The sequence below is a fragment of the Prionailurus bengalensis genome, chromosome D1 (genome assembly GCF_016509475.1).
Source record: "Prionailurus bengalensis isolate Pbe53 chromosome D1, Fcat_Pben_1.1_paternal_pri, whole genome shotgun sequence".
Classification (NCBI taxonomy): domain Eukaryota; kingdom Metazoa; phylum Chordata; class Mammalia; order Carnivora; family Felidae; genus Prionailurus; species Prionailurus bengalensis.
Genome location: NC_057346.1, coordinates 66,324,236 through 66,345,095, shown reverse-complemented (window position 1 = coordinate 66,345,095; position 20,860 = coordinate 66,324,236). Strand labels below are relative to the sequence as shown.

At 43.8% G+C, this 20,860-nt stretch overlaps 1 protein-coding gene and 1 long non-coding RNA gene across 8 annotated transcripts in view; both read left to right on the top strand.

Moving 5' to 3' along the window:
* The window catches only part of DENND5A (DENN domain containing 5A), a 119,124-nt gene extending 98,657 nt beyond the window's left edge, over window positions 1-20,467 (top strand). For all 7 annotated transcript variants that reach the window (XM_043580608.1, XM_043580607.1, XM_043580605.1 and 4 more), the window contains 11 exons: window positions 4,645-4,729; window positions 7,761-7,845; window positions 8,522-8,650; window positions 13,134-13,255; window positions 14,466-14,611; window positions 15,184-15,302; window positions 15,713-15,894; window positions 16,519-16,601; window positions 17,093-17,216; window positions 17,764-17,932; window positions 19,437-20,467. In XM_043580608.1, coding sequence (XP_043436543.1) covers window positions 4,645-4,729; window positions 7,761-7,845; window positions 8,522-8,650; window positions 13,134-13,255; window positions 14,466-14,611; window positions 15,184-15,302; window positions 15,713-15,894; window positions 16,519-16,601; window positions 17,093-17,216; window positions 17,764-17,932; window positions 19,437-19,620 — 1,428 coding nt within the window. In that variant the 3' untranslated portion in view covers window positions 19,621-20,467. The remainder of the gene's footprint in view (window positions 1-4,644; window positions 4,730-7,760; window positions 7,846-8,521; window positions 8,651-13,133; window positions 13,256-14,465; window positions 14,612-15,183; window positions 15,303-15,712; window positions 15,895-16,518; window positions 16,602-17,092; window positions 17,217-17,763; window positions 17,933-19,436) is intronic.
* LOC122483545 lies at window positions 9,552-9,941 on the top strand. The gene is made up of 2 exons (XR_006297411.1): window positions 9,552-9,658; window positions 9,906-9,941. It is a non-coding gene; the product is annotated as an uncharacterized LOC122483545 (long non-coding RNA).
* Window positions 20,468-20,860: the final 393 nt, after the last annotated feature.

Here is a 20,860-nt window from a genome sequence, read left to right as displayed (position 1 = left end):
ATGAATAGATACACTAAATGTGGTATGTCTGTACAATGGAATTTAATTCAGTAGTAAAAGGAATGAAGGATGATAGATGGTTCAACATACTAAGTGAAAGAAGCCAGTCACAAAAGACCACATATGGTATGATCCTGTTTATATAAAATGTCCAGAATAGACAAATTCGTAGTCAGAAAGTAGATTAGGAGATGTCAGAGGCAGGAGGGAAGGAGGAATAGGGAGTGACTGATAATTCTTTTTGGGTGATGACAGTGTTCTAAAATTAGGTAGTGGTGATGGTTGCACAACTCTGTGAATGTACTAAAAACTGGATTTTTTTTTTTTTTTTTTACAGAAAATTGTGTAACTTTATACGTGTGAATTTTACGGTAACGTGAATTATATCTCAGTAAAACTGTTTTTACAAAAATCTAGATGGGATCATACTGTACATAATGTTTTGTAACTTGCTTTTTCTTTTTTTAACCTCAGAATATTTTTTCTGTGTCCTTATCTAATTTTTAGGTGATACTGTAGTGTTTAAGAGTTCAAACTAGGAATCAGATAGACATGGGTTTAATTCCCAGTTAATAACTTTATAAGACTGATCAAGATATGTAGCTTTTCCAGGCTTCTGTTTCTTCCTATATATGATGGAATTTTTAAAGTACCCACCTCCATAGGATTCTTGTGAGGATTTAAGATAGTTCATGTGAAGCACTGAACTCAGAGCCTGGAATGTGGGAGGTGCTTTGTAAATGTTTATGGTCATTACTCTTCTCAGATCTCAGTTTTAGTTACTGTATCCACTGTATACATTTTCCATATTTGAATCAATCCTTTATTACCGGTCATTTAGATTATTTCTGATTTTTTAATATTATAAACAATAATGTGATTATAAAATTTTTTAAATGCTAAAAATTGTGCGTCACCAAATTCCTAAAATTTTGAGATTCCTGTAGTATAATAGCAACACCATGGGCTTTGGAGTCAGGAGGCCTGGGATTTTTGAATCTTAGCTCCACTGGATGACTTCCAGTAACTTGTGATTTTTGAGTTTCATTTTTTTTATCAGTACTACAGAGTTAATCAAGTCTACCTTTGAGGGTTATGATAATTAGATATAATACAAATAACCTGGCGTGTGGTAGGTATATAACATATGAAAGCTGTTATGCTAGGTTCTACATGAAGAATTTGTTTCTTTACTTTTCTTTATAACAAATGAATAGAATATAAATAATCATTTTATCAATTTCCTTGAAGTTGAGCGAGCCTGGCACTATAGTTGAGCTCTTCAGCTTTTTGGTAAAACATATGCCACCAAAACTTTTTAATATTTGCCATAAAAATTTCTAGAGCATTAGTGAGACTTCTCCTGCAGTTTAAGAACTAATAACCATACCATGTTCTAAACCTGTCCTCTGAGGCTTTGTAGCCATATTCTGCAAAAATTCCCATAGTATAAGGAATATCTTTTGGAGCCAATTTGATTCCCTTCTCAGTTTGGATGGATAGGGGCTACTTGTTTAGTGAGAAACTAGTTCAAAATAATGGGGACTTTTCAGTTGAGGTCCCATTTTGTTCTGAAGTCTGCATTTGGAGTGCTAGAAGTAAAGCACTAACAGTGTCACCAGAGGGAAGCAAGGGTATATGCTTTTTTTGGCAAGTCATTTATACCCTCAAAGACACATGGATGTTCAGCTGAGGATTGACCAAGACTATCTATGTTGGGTTTCTACAGCATGTCCTCCTTAGGCCTCTACTTTGCTAGCTTGTGTGTAGAGCGCTTCTCTCCTGCTGAGACATTCTTTGGTTATGTCCTAATCCAAAAGCTATAACCTGGTTACCTGGTCTCCATCATGCAGATTATGCATGATCATGCAGTGACCAAATTTACTCTCAGAAGGTGATTTTACTGCCCCCTTCTGAGGGCACCTTACTGATCAATTACCTATTTTATCTACTTAGAAAGTAGAGAGAATCCAAACAGCAGGTTTTGCTGCTAGCTTTCTAAATTTTGTTATTAGCCATACAACTGTCTACACGCAGGGCTGCCTTCAGCAAGTCCTCTTAAGCTCTGTTATCTTCACAGCTCTCTTTGGCTTTCAGTGACATTTTCAAGGAGATGTGTATCCTTCTCTAGTATATTCTTCTGACAATAAGAGGTGAGGTTTGGTTTTTCATACTGGTTTTGTAACTGCTGCCCTTGGGGTAAGTGAGAAGGGGTTGTTTCGTACCTTCCATGTATATGACATCCCTGGAGAATCTGGTGCTACTTAGATCTTGCTATCTCTATATAACTACCCCAAATGGGTGGTTAGGCTAAATTGAACCTTGCAGTCTCAATCAGCCTCTTCAAAAGAGGAAAAAGAATAATCCATGTCTCCTGAACTAGAAAGACCCGTCAGCCCAGCTGCTGCTCTCTCACTCCTGCCTTTGCTCTCCCTCCTCATGAGTAAAATCACTGTGAGCCAGGGCATCCTCCTGGCATGGCAGCCTGGTGTTGCTCTAGCCTTTGGCTCTTCAGTATCATTGCCTCTCTGGTGACCAGCTATATTTAGTGTGTGTCACATTCACACAGTTCCGTTAAGGGAGGCTGCCTTCCTGGTCTTCCTAGATTCTGAGATACAAGTGACAAGCCAAAGTCCCTTTCAGGAGCCTACTTTAATGGTTTTGGTGGATAAGTGGATGGATTTCTAGAAGTTGAATTATTAAATCAAAGAGTGTGAGTATTTTAAGCTCTTGCATTGTCTTTCATATTTATTGTATTAATATACCAGTTAGTGTATAGGGGTTGTAAGTCTCACTGATGTTGTTAAACATTATTTTTTCCCCAAATATTTGTTTTTTTGATGTATAAAAAAATAGTCATTTCTAGTTTTAACTTGTGTTTTTTAAAAAAATGCCATGATGATTATTCGGTTTTGTTTTAAGCTGTCTAAATCTTTTTTCTTTTCTTTTTTTTTTTAAAGCTGGTTAAATCTTGTAGGATATCCAAACATACAGCAAGTTTATGTCACCAACTTGCTGATTTATAGATGAGGGTTTTTCTTCCATTCAGATGGCTTGCTTTTTTCTCCTAAGATAGATCAAGTTGGTGGATGGAAACAAAATAAATACTCAGTATTCTCAAGGGACAAATCTTGAGACCTTAAAATCTTCGCATTCATTTGAGAGCATAAAACTTTCTTCAGAAAGTATAACTTCAAAAGTTAAATCTCTTTTAGACAGTCTGTATAGCATCATTATTGATAGCAGTGGTTCTGATATTAGATAGATTGTAGCTTAAATCCCAACACTCTGCTTACTAGCTCTGTGATCTTTTGCATGTTACTTAATCTTTGATCCCCAATTTGACCTTGTCTAAAGAAAATGAGGATAGAGCTACCTATCTTGTAGTATTGTTGAGAGCATTGAATAAAATATATTTTGAACATTTAATGTAGTACTTAGTTTATAGCAAGCCTCAAGACATGGTAACTTCTATTATTATTACTATTCTTTAAAATACAGAACTAAAGTCATTTATAAAATTATTATAATAAATCTTACTACTAAAACAAACATAATACTACATTTATATTATGTCAGCTATATAGAAACATTTACCATGAATCTGATATGAAGTTTTTTTTTTTTTTTTTTTTTTTTTTTTGAGTCACATACAAAGGTCACTGTGTACTGCAGGATGGCTAGAAAAAGACAAAACAGTTACTGGATGGCCAGCTGGGCTCACTCACCACCTAGGCAAATTGCTCCCTCACATCAGGCTTGCAAATGCTAATCAAATCTGTGCCTTGGTAAAATGACAAATTGCTACATGTCTTAGTTTAAACTGCAACTTTTATATTTCCAAATGCTAAGGTTCTGTTACACTGACTGTAGTTAAGTACCTGCAGCCTTCTTCAACTTTACCTTCAAGAGTAAATCTTCATCTTAGTGACAGCTTCTCCTCAGCCTACACTAAAGACAATAATGCCTTTAAATATTTAAGGAAACTCAGGAGTTGTCATGGAATCTTATAGACTGGGTATTAGCTCCTATGTACAAAAGCCATCATGCTCTACCCAAGCTGGCCTTTAACCAACTCAGAAGTTGATAGGTTATTTGCTTTTTTCTTTCTTATAAACTGTCCCATTCACAGATTCTGTGTGGCCATGTCCTCCTTCCTGTTTCAAGTGGTGGGCCTCTTCTCTTTTCTCCCTTCCATTCTTCTTTATATTTCCTCTGCATTTTAGTAGGGGGATATATTTGTATGTGTTGCACTAGGTGTACATCAAGATAAGACATAGTACAGATATTTTTTACTAAAAGCCCATATCTATATGTTTTATCTATGACTCTGTTCACTGGATGCCTTGGTCTCTGAAATCTAAACTGACAGGAGTTTCGGGGCACCTGGGTGGCTCAGTCGGTTCAGCACCCAACTTCGTTCGGGTCATGGTCTCACAGTTCATGGGTTCGAGCCCCACGTGGGCTCTGTGCTGAGAGCTCAGAGCCTGGAGCCTGCTTTGGATTCTATGTCTCCCTCTCTTTGCCCCTCGCCCGCTGATGCGCTCTCTGTCTTTCTCTCTCTCTCTCTCTTAAAAATAAATAAATATTAGAGAAAATTTTTTTTAACTGACAGGCGTTTCTTCTCCCTTGTGTTGGTTCCAGGGGAAATCAGCCTTGTGGTCCCACCTGTTACATTATCAGGAAAACCGGCAGAGAAAACTGACATCAGGAAGCCTCAGTACCTCAGGTAAGTTGGTCTCTGTAGCATTGGGGAGAGCCCCCTTCATCCATTTTCCCATCTCCCACTGGAGTGATCATCTGCGGTAGACTATTCCAGGTCAATGAAGCCTTTGTCTGGAATGTTTTCTTTTTTAAATATTAAGCTACTTGGCTCTCTGACCACAGAGTATGCCAAAGCAATGGGGTTTGCTTTCATGATGTGTTTCTATATTTTTTTTTTTTTTGAGTAAATTCTACACCCAACATGATGCTTAAACTCGTGACCCTAAGATCAAGAGTCGCATGCTCTACTGACTGAGCCAGCAAGGCGTCCCTGTCTCTATACCCTTTTGATGAGTGAGATAGGTGACTTATATCAGCAAAAGGCCAGTGTTTATAAATTTTCTTTTTTTTTTTTTTTTTAATTTTTTTTTTTTCAACATTTATTTATTTTTGGGACAGAGAGAGACAGAGCATGAACGGGGGAGGGGCAGAGAGAGAGGGAGACACAGAATCGGAAACAGGCTCCGAGCCATCAGCCCAGAGCCCAACGCGGGGCCCGAACTCACGGACCGCGAGATCGTGACCTGGCTGAAGTCGGACGCTTAACCGACTGCGCCACCCAGGCGCCCCATATAAATTTTCTTTTTTAACATTTATTTATTTTTGAGACAGGGAGAGACAGAGCATGAACAGGGGAGGGTCAGAGAGAGGGAGACACAGAATCTGAAGCAGGCTTCAGGCTCTGAGCTGTCAGCACAGAGCCCGACGCGGGGCTAGAACTCACGGACTGCAAGATCATGACCTGAGTCGAAGTTGGCCGCTTAACCGACTGAGCCACCCAGGCGCCCAAGGCCAGTGTTTAAATGAATTTAGGTTTTCAGTGAATTTGTGTGTTACTGGTGTCCTGTGTTTGGAATAGGTTGTCTTCATAGGTTTTTGTTTTATTTCTCTGAAATGGGCATTGAGATGATCTATCAGTTAAGAGAGCCTGTTTGTCTCTAGGTGTACTACCTTGGAGTTCTACCTTGGAGTTCTACCTTGGAGTTCCTCAGAGTCAAGGCCTGATGTGAATGATCCCTTAAACACTTCTTTTTCCATTTCTAATTTAATAAAAATATTAGAGTTGGCAGGGACCCCAGAGATTATCTAGTCCAGCCCCTGTATTTTACAAGAGGAGGAAACCGGGATCCAGGATTAATTGAATTTTTTCAGGATCACACAGGGCATTCATGGAAGAGGCCAGATTAGGAGCCAGGCCTCTTGTCTCCTGGTCTGGTGTTCATTCTGTAGTGCCCCTTCCAAGACAATACTCCTCCTTCCTTTACTTCTTGGCAGCATCTCCCCTTTGCATCATCCTTCATTTTCTTCTCTCTGCCAGGAAGTTTGTTTACTTTTCTTGGGTGTTCTTATCCTAATGGTAAAGATCAGTTCAAATGGAAGTAAAGAGATAGGCATGAATTCCGTGGTTTCTTTCCTCTTGAGCTAATTGACTTCAGCTAGCACTGAAAGTGGGGAGAATAGTTGGCTGGAAACCAGGTACAAGAGCTTCCTAAGCAGCTTGATGAGGAATTCTTTAATCTATTCTCTGGATATTAGAACAAAAATTCTTCTCAGGAAGGCTATAGAAGTTACTGCTGAGGGATAGACTATATAACCAAAAATTCTCAACAGTTAAATGATGAAGATACTATGTTTTATGTATTGGACCAGACATGTGGATATAAATATACAAGCATACCTCAGAAATATCGTGGGTTTGGTTCTAGACTACCACAAAAAAACTGAATATTATAAGGAAGTGAGTCAGGTGAATTATTTGGTTTCCCATTGCATATAAAAGTTATATTAATGCTACACTGAAGTCTGTTAAGTGTGCAATAACATTATGTCTAAAAAATGTATATACCTTGATTTAAAAACATAGCTAAAAACAATGCTAACCATCCGTTGGAGCTATCAGCAAGTCATAGTCATGGATCACAGATCACCATAACAAATATAATGACAATGAAAAATTTTGACATATTGTGAGAATTACCAGAGTGTGACACAAAGACATGAAGTGAGCAAATGCTGTTAGAAAAATGGTGCCAGGGCACCTGGGTGGCTCAGTTGGTTGTGTCTTGAGTCTCTTGATTTTGGCTCAGGTCATGATCCCACGGTTGTGGGATTGAGCCCTGTGTCGGGCTCTGCACTAAGCATGGAGCCTACTTGGGATTCTCTCTCTCCCTCTGCCCCTCTTTCCCACTCATGTGCTCTCTCTCTCTCTAAAATAATAATAATAGGGGTGCCTGGGTGGCTCAGTCGGTTAAGCACCCGACTTTGGCTCAGGTCATGATCTCATGGTTCACAAGTTTGAGCCCCACATCAGGTACTCTGCTGTCAGCACAGAGCCCGCTTAGGATCCTCTGTCCCCATCTCTTCCTGCCCCTCCCCCGCTCTCTCCCTTTCTCTTTTAAAAATAAATAAAAATATTAAATAACAATAATGATAATAAAAATGGTGCCAGTAGACTTGCTTGACACAGCGTTGCCACAGACCTTCAATTTGCAAAAAACACAGTATCTGTGAAGCACAATAAAGCAAAGCATAATAGAATGAGGTATGCTTGTGTCTAGAGATCCTAAGCATTCTGGAACATGTTTTTTACGCATTTGCTTGGCTCTTTTGTAGCACATTTTGAGGCAAGACCAAGTACATGAGTAGTAGCTCCAAATGGAAATAGTGCTTCCATAGGTTAGTGATGAGAACATGCTGGATTAGGAGCTAGAAGATCTGTGTTCCCTCCAGTCCTGATTTTGCCACTTGGTGACTGAGGCAAAGCAGTGTTCTCTGAATCAGTTCCCTTCTCTGTGATACTTTCCTTGGCTATCTAACATTAGAGGGTTAAATGAGATAACACGGGTAAGAGTATAACATCTGATACCTAGTAGGTACTTAATAAATATTCATGAAATGCTAAGTGCTACCAAAGTAACCATTTCCTGTACAAATTTGGGTAATCAGCTCTTTGGATAATCCCGTCTCTTGAGACATGAACAACTTTTTTGTTCTAGGAATACTTCTTGATTCAGAACGGAGGAAGTCTGATGCCAGCTCAGTCATGTCTCCCCTGCGAGTCTCCCTCATTCAGGATATGAGGTCAGTCTGGGTTCATATATAATAAGCCACTAAAAGCCTGTTTTCAGTTACTCCTTAGGTGTCTATTTTTTTTAATTAAAAAATTTTTTTAAAATCTTTATTTACTTTTGAGAGAGGGAGAGACAGAGTGCGAGTGGGGGTAGAATACAGAGAGAGGGAGACACAGAATCCAAAACAGGCTCCAGGCTCTGAGCTGTCAGCACAGAGCCTGATGTGGGGCTCAAACTCATGAACGATGAGATCATGACCTGAGCTGGAGTCGGACTGAGCCACCCGGGCACCCCAGGTGTCTACTTTAAATAGCAGGGTCTCAGTGACTTGGGCTTCTATAGCCTCTCTGTTAACCAGGAAGCCCTCCTTATTGGTCTTGTGCTTCATGATGCTGTTGTAGAGCTATACAAGCAGTTGGGTTTCCTGACAGTTTTGGCGAATTATACCAGAGTTATCACAAGACCTTAGGGTTCCAGGGTTAGCTTGGCTTTTTGAGAACTGTGTTATTCCCCCTCAGCCCCCCAAATTGTAGTGAGCCTATCTGCAAAGCTACATGGAAGCTGAGGATTTAGAGAACAAGAGAGATGGGCTCTCACCAGGCTTCCTTGACTTTACAGGGGAGGTATTAGTAGTCAGTTCATTTTCTACCCCACTCCCCATCTCCTTTTTTCTATTCTCCCTTCAGGCACATCCAGAACATCGGGGAAATCAAGACTGATGTGGGAAAGGCTAGAGCGTGGGTGCGATTGTCAATGGAAAAAAAGTTACTTTCCAGACACCTGAAGCAGCTTCTCTCAGACCATGAGCTCACCAAGTAAGGCCATTCCACCTAGATTAGAACCAGGCTCCCAGGAATGGTGGAGAGAGATTGGAAACTCTTGTGTGGGAAGGGAGAATATTCACTACATCATTTCTGTTGTATTCAGCTGAACTCAAATTGCATATGAAGGTTTTGTAGCTTTTCCTCTTCTCCCTCTTTATCTATAGAGGAAAAATTCTGTTTGTTCTTCCTACGTTTTTTAATCTGCATGTCCCCAAATAGCTTTCTTAAAGAGATAATGAGAAGGATGGGGTCCTTATTGGGTACTTGAGAGTTTTGGGGCTCCCTTCTCCTTACTGCACCCAGGTGATTTGTATACCTCTTAGGCACAGGGCATTTTTTGGTCTCTTTCCTGTCCTAGGGAGGAAAGGATTAGAGAATGAAAAGAAAACTTCTAAGAGCTCCCCTTATCTGTTTTGTTCTCTCCTGAGCTCAGGGCCAGCCCAAGTCCTTGCTCTTTCTCTTTCCACCCTGTCTGAGTCTCCCTAGAGCTCAAAAGGGCTTTCAGTTAACCTTCCTAGGCCCTCTCTCTCCACGCTTTCCACCTAGAAAGAGGAAGGGGAGAGATTCCATCACACTCACACTCACAGGGGCCATTAGCGTACAGTTCCCTTCTCTGGATTTGATATTCCTTGTATACTTTCTGTACCCTAGTTACCAGGGGAGGAGCAGGAAGGAGGGCTGTCCTTCTCTGCCTCTTGGACTACCACCTCTCTACCTTTTTCTATGTTTGGCTCTTTCTTCATTGGCAAACCTGTTGGGCACTTTTGTTTAACATTTCCGTAGACATCTTTTCATGGTGTCCTTTATTATTGACTTCTCCAAGGATGATAAAGCAGAGGAGTGGACCTTGGTGAAATTTAGTGTAGCCAGTTGATTAAACCTGCAGAATCTATTTTTATTCAAAGTGAAAATAAAATTTTTTAGATTGTTTATTGTGTATAAATAACAAGCAAGAATTAGGTTTAAAACTTTGATAGGTTAGAGTGCTTACCTTGAGAGGTTTTTTTTTTTTTTAAAAAAATTTTTTTTTTTCAACGTTTATTTATTTTTGGGACAGAGAGAGACAGAGCATGAACGGGGGAGGGGCAGAGAGAGAGGGAGACACAGAATCAGAAACAGGCTCCAGGCTCTGAGCTGTCAGCACAGAGCCCGACGCGGGGCTCGAACTCATGGACCGCGAGATCGTGACCTGGCTGAAGTCGGACGCTTAACCGACTGCGCCACCCAGGCGCCCCTACCTTGAGAGGTTTTAAAACAGCAATTCTTACAGAACTTAAAAATTTAAAAAAATTTTTTTTAATGTTTATTTTTGAGAGAGAAGGAGACAGAACACAAACAGAAGAAGGGCAGAGAGAGAGGGGAGACACAGAATCCAAAGCAGGCTCCTGGATCTGAGCTGTCAGCATAGTGCCTGATGCGGGGGCTTGAACTCAAGAACGATGAGATCATGACCTGAGATGAAGTCAGACGCTTAACTGACTGAGCCACCCAGGCGCCCCATTAAAGCACTTAAATTTGATTGCCTATAGATACATAAGGGTTTAGGAATAAAATTTGGAGATTGGGAGAACAACTAAAAGAGAACAAGTGAACATGTAAGTGTGGAATTTGGAATGGACGTGTTTGAATTCCAGCTTCTGGGGACAATTGTGCGTGGTTAAAAAAAAAAGAAAAAAATCAGTGTAGCAGGACAGGGCAGCAAGTCTTTCCTGCTGGCCAGTGTGGGCATCATCATCAGGAGGACAGAGAGGCATCTGAGAGGGGGTCAAGCATAAGAACTTTGTGAAGTCTGGGGCAGTGTATAGGTCTAGGGTATGTTTGATCTTAAAGGTGTAGGCAATAGCAAATAAGGCACAGACCTTGGTCAGGAGGCTAATTTTTCTTTCTTTTTCTCTTCTTTTCTCTTTTTCTCTTCTTTTTCTTTCTTTCTTTTTTAAATTTTGTTTCTTTAAACCATAGCCCTATTAGAGGAAATAAGCTCAGAAGTTACTCAGTCCTAGAAACTTTCCATCTGATATCCTGGCCCCAGTGCTGCTCCAGTGAATGGAAAATGAGTTTTGCTGCCACAGATTGTATTTTGGATGGGGTATGGGGAGAAAAAAGGGGCCTTTCATCAAAACCTGCTTACTCCTTCTCCCTATCCTGTTCTCTCTTATCTTTCTCTTCAGTCGACTTAAAGTTTTAGCCACATCATACCACTCACCCTTCTCAGGATGTCTTTAGTCCTTTCAGGGCCTGGTCAGTTTTCTTTGCCAGAGTTTGCCTAGATGCTCCAGAGACTTGGTCTCTTCTTCCTCCAGGCACCCATAGCATTTGTCACAGTATTTGTTCAAACCTGCTTCACCACTGATGGGCTGTATTATTATCTAGTTGCTTGCTGCTTATTACAGTTTGCTTTCATTGAGGGCATGAATGAGCATGCTGCCTAGCACCTAGAAGGTATTAAATTGGGCACATAAAATGTGTGCATAACTGCACAGACAGGAGGAGGTAGCCTTGGAGAGTGTATCTTGATAGAATGGTCCTGACTCTGCGATTTCCAGGTACCCTCCAACACTGTTGGCAGCTTGGAGAAGGGGGTAAGGTTGAGGCAGGATAAGGGAGCTGTATAGTTTAGGGGGAAAAGTTAGCTCTTATACAGTGAGCTCACGTGGTTTCTCCTTGACCACTGCTCTACCTTGACACTCACTTTGCATGACTGCCGTGACCTTATACCATCCTGTTCTTTTTCTCCCCCTACTCTTTCCAGGGTGTTGGCTTCCACATTCCTCAGTTCTCTGCATGCACACACATTCTTTTCATGCTTTTTCTCTCACTTAGTGATCTCACCTATTCTCATGACTTCTGTTACCTATCCGGTGACTTCCACATCTGAAGCTCAAGCTTTGACTTTTCTTCTGAGCTCCAGTCCTGCATTTATTTCCATTCAGATATCTTACCTTTAGCTCAGAGAGAACAAAACCAAGTTCCACAGAGTCTTCACCATAACCACCTTTCAAATTTTTTTTTGTTAATGTCACCACTCTTCTCTCTGAATCTGCTTTGAAATTTGGGGTCTAGTTTGACTCCTTGCTTGGCTTTACCTTCCACATGCACATTTCAGGTCCTTAACTTCTGCCTCCACCTGTTTTCTTATCTGGTGCTGCTGTCTTAGTTTTACTCGTATGCCCTTTCACCCCTCAGCTACACTAAAATGAAATTATCTGAAACTGGTTGTGGCTTTCTACTTCTAAGGTAAATTGCCAAAACTGACTACTTGTAGGGCAAGTTGCAAACTCTTTAGCCTGAATATTTAGAGTCTTTCTTCATTTGACTGTGGCCTAACCTTTCAGCCTCATTGCTAACTGATCACCTCCCTGGGTCCTCAACTCCAGCCAAACTGGTTTTCACACCCCGTCCTCTTTCTTCTGCAACACCTGTCTAAATTCATGCTGTCCTTTAGGCCTCTCCTTTTCTAGGACCACTGAAGCTTATTGCTCTTTAAATTCCCAGAGAGAGCCTTTCATTTGCACCTCATTATGGGCAGTGTTATACCATGGCCTTTACCTAATTTATTCACCTGGACTGTATTTGAGGATAGGTGTTTCTCTCTCCAGCACCTGAATATAGTAGGCCCTGGCTGGTGAATTAATCTCTTGGGTGTGCCTTATAAATAGAACCTCACAGGTTTACTAAATCTCTACCTCTTTGGCCATGGTGATTGCAGTCTTGGCAGCCAAGATGGTTACCTTCTTGGATTCTCTGTGTGTTTCTCTGTGCTGAAGGCCTGTGCACATGGCTATTTATGTCCCCTCTATTTGGGGAAGGTATCATTACTGTTGCAAAGTGTCTACAATGTCAGGCAAAGGAGTTGGCCTTTGATAAATAAGTGAGGATGGGGATGGGGATAGGAGAAAATTTGAAAAGAGGGGAAGGACATGATGTGTGCAGCTCTTCCTTGCCTGTGACCTGGGTCATTCCCTTTATTAACTCTGAAACTGTCTTGTGCTTACATTCACATTCAGAACAGTGTTCTGACTCAGGGGTCTTAGGTCTGCTGAGGGTGTGAGGCTGGCTCTGGTAATGAATGGCAGTCACAGACCTTCTGCCATTGCTATTCCCACAGCACACACTAGCTAGTGATGCCTTAGCTAGAAGCCTGAGAAGGCCTGTGTCATCCCTGAGGGGTGATAGTTCCAGCCCCCAGTTTAGGAAAGGAGGTCCCATGACCTCTGACACTGCATTATAGTAGCATCAACCCTTAGACACAGGTAGAGTTTGATTTTTATTGTTCCTGCTGTAGTTTCAGCCACTTTCCCTCTAGCCCTCATTTCAATGGAGAAGCCGGCTTTGTTCCATTTTTTAGGTGACTCTAAGGAACTTGAAGCTTGTCATCTTACTCTTCCCTTAGCTGTCTCCTTCCAGAACTGAGTAATTCTAGTCTCTTTCCCTTCCTTTTGGCTGGGGGACTGATGTATTGCCTCCTCTCCGACAGAAAGTTGTACAAGCGCTATGCCTTCCTGCGCTGTGACGACGAGAAGGAGCAGTTCCTCTATCACCTCCTCTCTTTCAATGCCGTTGATTACTTTTGCTTCACCAATGTCTTCACAACTATCCGTGAGTAGCCCTGTGTTCCCCAACTAGCCTTCTCAATGCCAATCTTCATGAGCTTGCTGGAGGCTAACTCACTGTCCCCTTTTTAAAGAAAGAAGATTGCCACTTGCACTTTCTACTTACCTTTTGCTTCTGTGGCAGAGAGGTGCATTAGCCCTCCTTGGAGGTTGTTTTTTCTCCAAAGCTTCTTATTCTTGTTCTTAACTGGGAAGTTCAGTCTTTTTGGCCATCGTGTTGTTACTGTTGTCCTAGTACTGCTCTGGGGACCTAAGGCAATGAAGGTGGAGTGGAGTCGGGCGGTTGGTGAAGTTCACTGTCCTGTTGTACACCTGTAAAGAAATCTCCCTTTTGTTTTGGGCTGAGGGAATCATTCAGCATCCTGGGTTTCAGACCAGCCCACAGGGAAAGACAACTCTTCCTGAAGTAGCAGAAAAAAAATCTAGGTTGTGGTGGGAGATTTGGGTCCAGGCCTTGCTGTGTCCTAACTCACTATATTTCTGTGAGCAGAGTCGATCTCTGCTGTGGGCCTAAGCCTCTGTTTACAGAGTGAGGAAGAGGGTTCAGTATGGTCTAAGGAATGGCCTTGAAGCCTTACCTTTCTTTGGTGCCAGGATGCCCTGTTCGGTAGGAGGTAGTCTCTGAATTTGCCCCATGGCTCATTGTGTGGCCAGTGACTCAGCAGCATCAGCAGTGTGGAATCTTGTTTCTACATGACACCCATCCTCCCTCTCAGAGATGAGGGTTTATTGGTTACAGGAGAAACAGCACTGTACTGGAGCTTAGGAGATTCAGGGGAACGATTTCCCTCTCGGTACCTCAGAAAAGGCATTGTAAGACCGGTATGGCCTCTCTGGAGATTGTTATTAGAGTTCATGAGGTTATAGACTGAAAAGTGCTCTCCAAAGCAATTCAATACAACATGGAGTTGGTGATACTATTTAGGGAACAAGTTCACTTAGCTCTGGGCCTGAAGATGGGTTTGGATCTTTGATGTTTGGGTAGTAACCCTAAGAGGAGTGAGACTGAGGGTAGGATTGGCTAATATTCTAAGCCAGCCAGAGATTAGGTCCTGGGACCTGCTGCTCCCAGCTCCTCTGGGGCCAGTACAATAGGGGCCACAGTCATGCCAGCACACCTGGACAGGTCAGGGCCCTTTCAGGTATGGGAGGGATTCCTGATGCTTCTCAATGCCTTTGTGGCTTCCCCAAAACAGTGATCCCGTACCATATCCTGATTGTACCGAGCAAGAAGCTGGGGGGCTCCATGTTCACCGCCAACCCATGGATCTGCATCTCTGGAGAACTGGGTGAAACACAGATCCTGCAGATTCCCAGGAACGTGTTAGAGATGACTTTTGAGGTATGTGTTATCCAGGGACCACAACCCTAGGCTCAGTGGGGATCTGAGTTTGTAACAGCTGCCTACAGAAGTTTTCTGCAGGGTTTTATGGTGGTCTTGCCCTTATAGTATTATGCATCAACACAGTTGACCTGTCCTGAGATGATCAGAGGCCGGAGTCAAGGATTGGCCCAAGAACGAGGGAGCCCACCCTGTCTAAGTGGTCTCTGGCTGGAAGGCACTTACTCATCTGGACTTGCGTGTCTCCCTGCCCACGGTGTATTGAGAAATCCCCAAGAATTCTTTCAGTTGCTGAGCCTGTGTCATAGACAGCTCTGAATCTCAGACTGCTTCTGCTCTTAGGCCCTATTCTTCCTCTAGGTAGTAGCACCTTCTTTCTCAGTCATTTCCCCCTCATGAGACAGTGCTGTACTACCAGCCTTAGTGGTAGGTGGAGCCATGAGTTCTTCCTCTGCAGATGCTGAGGGACCAGATTGCAGGCAACCAGTCAGATCTGTGCCTCTGAGCAATGCCTTTCTTTTCTCTTATTTTCTTGACCTACGCGCCTTCTTTATCTGACTGTTCTTTCACAGTGCCAGAACTTGGGGAAGCTCACTACGGTACAGATAGGCCATGACAACTCTGGACTGTATGCCAAATGGTTGGTGGAATATGTGATGGTCAGGAATGAGATCACAGGACATACCTACAAGTAAGTGTTCCCTCGGCTAAGATATCTAAGATAGTGGGGCAAGGTGTACTGCCAGGTGCCAGGGGCTGTGTTTGATCTGTGGGTATGTGGAGTTCTCAAGAAGACTCTTTAGGTTGTGGTGGACTGAGGTAACTTCCTGTTTGGCCCTGTCTTATGTGCCTGAAAAGAATTAGGAGAGATTTCCAAGCGAAGATATATGATGTTGCTGTACACAGGTTCCAGGCCACCCATCATTCAGGTGGCTTCTCGATGATGCACAGTGGGATGAATGGGCAGGGTCTTGAGGGATCCCTAGCCTGGTTTCAGAGCCTGTCTCCAAGGTTTGGCTTTTTGATGGCTTTTGCTGAGCAGCAAGGAGAAGGGACACTGGAGGAACTGGCAGCTCTGACAGGCCATTGCCTGACCTTTAGGTTCCCATGTGGCCGGTGGTTGGGAAAGGGCATAGACGACGGGAGCCTGGAGCGGGTCCTGGTTGGGGAGCTGCTCACGTCCCAGCCTGAGGTGGATGAGAGACCGTGCCGAACCCCGCCCCTGCAGCAGTCCCCTAGTGTCATCCGGAGGCTCGTTACCATCTCACCCAACAACAAGCCCAGTAAGTGGGAGGAGGGCTGGGCCCTTGTGCTACCCAGGTGGGGGATGTGGGCACATCTCTGGAAGCCCTAATATGGGTGTCCAGATCCCAGCCTATGCAGCTGCCTCAGGAACCAGCTGTTCTAGAAAGTAGCCTTAGGCATTTGTCACCTTCCTCTCAAGAATCAGTGTGTGTGTGTCAGGCTAAGGGGGTGTCACACTCCTTAGAGGTCTGTAAGGAGAAGGGAGAGTTCATACAGCCTGCCCTGGTCCTCTGTACCATTTTGTTTATGATTCTAGAAAGGAGAGGGATCTACTTTCTGGCCTTGTCCTTCATGATTCCTGGGCCTCGCAGCCAAGTTGTGGACCTCTTTTGGTTGCCAAAGATTCCAGGGTAAAATGGGAAATAAACTTTACCTGTATCTTTTAGAGACGGAACTCTAAGGTATTAGCTTTTGCTTTCCCCCCAAGATTTTAGGAAGGGCTAGCTTAGCAAAGTTGGATAGGCAAGAACCACTGTTTCCAGGGTTCAGCTTCCCAGTGTCCTGCTTCTCCCATGAGCCCTTCCTATGTCCTCAGTCTTGTGCTCAGTCAGCTAAGCACTATTAGCCTCTGAGATTGGTTAGGGATGTCTTCTTTTCATCAGAGCTGAACACTGGGCAGATCCAGGAGTCCATCGGGGAGGCAGTCAATGGAATTGTGAAGCACTTCCATAAGCCTGAGAAAGAGGTGAGCCTTTCTGCCCTCCAAACCTGGGCTTTATATTGAATAAGAGAATGATCTTTTTCCAGGGCCATGTACTATGGGCAACGCGGAGTCTAGAGTGTGTGTCTCAGTTTGACATTGAGCAGATTGTTTCCTCAGGGGCCTCTGCCTTAGGTTACCCTGTTTTCACTATACACTGATGACCCAACAGAGTCCCTGGGCCCCTAATGAACAGTGTGTGTTCCTGTCTTCTTCTGGCTTTGTCTGAGCCTCTCTGAACGGAGGTCACTCTGACTTTGTCCCACTTCTGAGGACCCAGATCCATCATCTGTTCATTAGTTATTCACTGACAGCTGCTCTGTGTCATTCACTGTGCCGGGTACTGGGGGAAATAGACAAGATCCAGCCTATCTTTTGCTGCCCTCCCAGCTGTGGGCTATGGGTTTGGGGAAGCAGTGGTGGGAAGGCAGTTTGGCTGAGGCAAGCCTGGCACTCTCTCCTGTTTCCTTCCATAGCGAGGCAGTCTGACGCTGTTGCTCTGTGGAGAATGTGGCCTTGTCTCGGCCCTGGAACAGGCTTTCCAACATGGATTTAAATCTCCCCGGCTCTTCAAAAATGTCTTCATTTGGGATTTCTTGGGTGAGCTGGACCAGGGTCTGAGGGTGGGAAAGCATGCAGAGACATGGGAACTCACCAACATAATGTGGGTGCTGAACACTGGAATCTGAGAGGCAGAAGTCCAACCAGGTGACTCTCAAATTAGATCTGTTGTTTGTTTGCCTTGACTTTTCTTGAAGTTACTCAGTCCTCACACTTTCTCCTTGTAGGTCCAAAAGGCCAGTTGATAGCATTTGGAGCCCAAACACTGTGTTGTACCCACTTGAAGAATTTTTATACAAGAAGTTTCTCCCTTATTAAGGGTTTCTTTTTTCTTTTTTTTTCTTTTTTATCTTCAGAATAGAGAAAGGACCATTTTCTATCAAGGGCCACATAAAGAAATTTAAAACCTAAGAACAGGGACTTTACATTTTGAAATGTGACCAATGATGTCAAAATGTTCATGTTATTCACACTAAGTTACCTAGCATCAACATGGAGAGGCCCATGGCTAGTGGCCTGCAGGGCAGTCATGGATGGGTTGGTTTTGAGAGCCTTTGTCACTGGCAAACTTTTCTGCTCCTCACAGAAAAAGCACAAACCTATTATGAGACTTTGGAGCAGAACGAACTTGTCCCTGAGGAAAACTGGCATACAAGGGCCCGGAACTTCTGCCGATTTGTCACTGCAATCAATAATACTCCCCGGAACATTGGCAAGGACGGCAAGTTTCAGATGCTGGTGTGCTTGGGAGCCAGGTACTGCAGCCTCATGGCCCAGAGTGCACGGCGCCACCTTGGAGGTGGTGCTGGGAGCCTAGTGTGGTGCAGGGGGTGGGAGTGGCTAATGACCAGATGCCGCCCAGCAGGTGAGACCTTGGAAACCCTTAATTTCCTTCATGTACCAAGCCTATGTGTGGGGATGTGTAGGGGTGGCAATGAGGGTGTGTGTAACTGGGTGGAGGCCCATTTTGATGGGAAGGAATAAAACCATCCCACTGGTGAAATTTGAAGTACAGTATATCTAGTCATTCCTTCCAACAACCATTCAAATGTTTCAGGCCTGATGGAAGACAGTGGGAATGAGCTGAATAAAACATGGTCCCTACCATTTAGAAGCTTACTTGTCCTAATTAAGTACAGTATAAGGCAGAAGGTTGTGAGAGTCCCAAAAGGAGCATTCATAAGGTATGCTGAAACTGTAGAGGAGAAAGATCAGAGAGGGGAGGAGGTGGTATTTGAGTTGAGCCTTAATGGAAGGGTAGAAATGGGGAGAGAGTTTGAAGCAGACAGAACTAGCAGAGAGGCCCTAAAGGAAGCAAAGAGTGTGGGGTTAGGAAATAACAGGTAAACTTGGGAAGGGCGGTTGTAGGAAACAGTTGAAAGGATGGGGGCCTTGGGGAGCTGGGACAGGGAACCCTTCCATATTAGAACAGAGTTGTTTAAACAGGCGACTGAAATGATATGAATTTGATACCATGGGTGGTATGCATCAGAGTGGATAAGATTGTTAGGGACTATTCCAGTGGGTGACATGAGGGTGTGAAAGCCAAATAAATTTAAGGCAGTAGTTTATTTGGGCCAGGGAAGAGAGGGAGTTGGCGTTGTACTTAAAAACGGACTCTGGAACCAGATTCACTAGGTTCATATTCTCAGATCAGCCATTTCCTAGCCATATGATCTTGGACAAGCTACTTAACCTTTGTCAATTTCTTCATCTATAAAGTGGGGCTAGTAATAGCACTAATAGCACCTGCCTCATATCACAGGGTTGTTATGAAGGTTAAATCTCTTAAAACATTGTCTGGCACATGCCAAATGCTATGTGGATGTGAGCTCTTAGGATTATTCCTGGTGGTGATAGCTCTGGGGAGGAGTAGTGCTCTGGGACAGATGGGCTGTTGAGATGGAGGAGGTGGTGTTGATTGGTCCTGGAGTCTGGTTGGTGGTGGGCTGGTCTAGGGAGGCAGGGGGAGACAGGAGAGGAGGTGTGGGCCTTGTGGCAGGTAACTGGGTTGATTTGGCTCAGATTGGGTTGGTGTCCCTGGGACTGAGTAGTCCCTAATAGGAGCCTTTTAAAGCGATGTAAGGCCTCTTTGCCAAGAGCTATTAGGGGAGGGAAAGGGGGTTGAGGAAGCTATCCACTTCTCCAGCTTTAGACTTTGTTCAAGGAGTGATGGAGCAAGTTTCCTCCTTGGCCTTGTACTAACTGTCTCCCTTCCACTTCCCTTCTGACCCATCTGGACTGACCCTTCTCTGCCAGAGATCACCTCCTACACCACTGGATTGCCCTGCTGGCCGACTGTCCCATCACCGCACACATGTATGAAGATGTGGCGCTCATCAAAGACCACACACTTGTCAATTCCTTGATCCGCGTGCTGCAGACATTGCAGGAGTTCAACATCACGCTGGAGACGTCCCTTGTCAAGGGCATCGACATCTGACCTCCCAGCACCAGCTAGCAGTAGGACCGAGAGAGACTCACCCTGCAGCTCTGACCCTTCTACCCAAAGGGATTTAAGCGAGTTGAGCAGGAGATGGAGAGGAGATGTACACTCACTGTAAAAAGAAAAGTAGAGGATTTTTGGAATAAATAATCTATTTTAGAGTTTATTTGCTGATTTGCTTTTTACACACTTTCATGTGAAAGAGTGATAGGGAGAGGGAGACGAGGTTGGTGCCGCTTATTTTGAAGCTGGTGCCCTCCCTCGCCGTGGCCGCTGCTGGGAGCCTGCGGCCTCCCCAGACTGAGCCTGCGTCGCGGGCGGGGCAGTTCTGCTTCCTCACTGCGCTGGTCATGAGGCCATTCCACATTGTTTTTAAACTAATGTTTTCTAGATTAACATTGTTACGGATATTTGGCTTTCACCGGCCACACACAGGTGTGCTGGGTGGGAAGCCCCAAGCTCCAATCAAAGGGATTTTTAGTAGTGCCTCTGTAAGCACTGATGAGTCAGTCCCACATCTTTTCTGTTTCTGTCAGTATTATTTGGAACGGAGACATGCCGGGATGCACCATCATGCAGAAGATCATGCTTCCTCTTGGCACACAGCTGCACAGAAGTAAACATAAGCATGTCTTAACAGGGTTTCTTTTTTTTTTCCTATTATTTATTTAACCCTCCATTGTGTGTTTTAAGTCTTTCTTTTTCTTTTCTTTTTTCTTTTTTTAAAGAAGGAAAAAGCTTGTCACAGTCTAACTGGCTATGTTATTATTGTTAAATTTATGTTGTTTTGCAACCTAGAAACCAGCTACAGTATGGCCCACTTAATAAAACACCTGAAACAAAACTGCATGGATCCCTGACTTTAATGGGGGCTTGTGAGCAATGGGTGGTGAGGGGCTACGGTTTGGTCTGTGTGAGAGGACCAGTGCGAGCTCCTCCCTCCGCAGCTGCCCAGGGTGCCCCTGAGGACCTGGCGTCTCCTGGGTCTGGGTCCTTCCCACTGCAGCACCATGAGCTTTCATAGTTGTCAACTCAAATGGCTGTTTGAGAAGGATGCAAATAAGGGTTATTTTCCCACTCCACAGAGGAGGAGGCTGAGGCACAGAGGGGGAAAGACCTGGCCAAGGTTTCAAAGGTTGTCACTTGACTGAGACAAGAGTGGGTATTTCTTGAAGGGTAAGGAAGACCAGGGGTGGAAACATAAGGCACATGAGACCGTATCTGCCCTCAGGGGGAA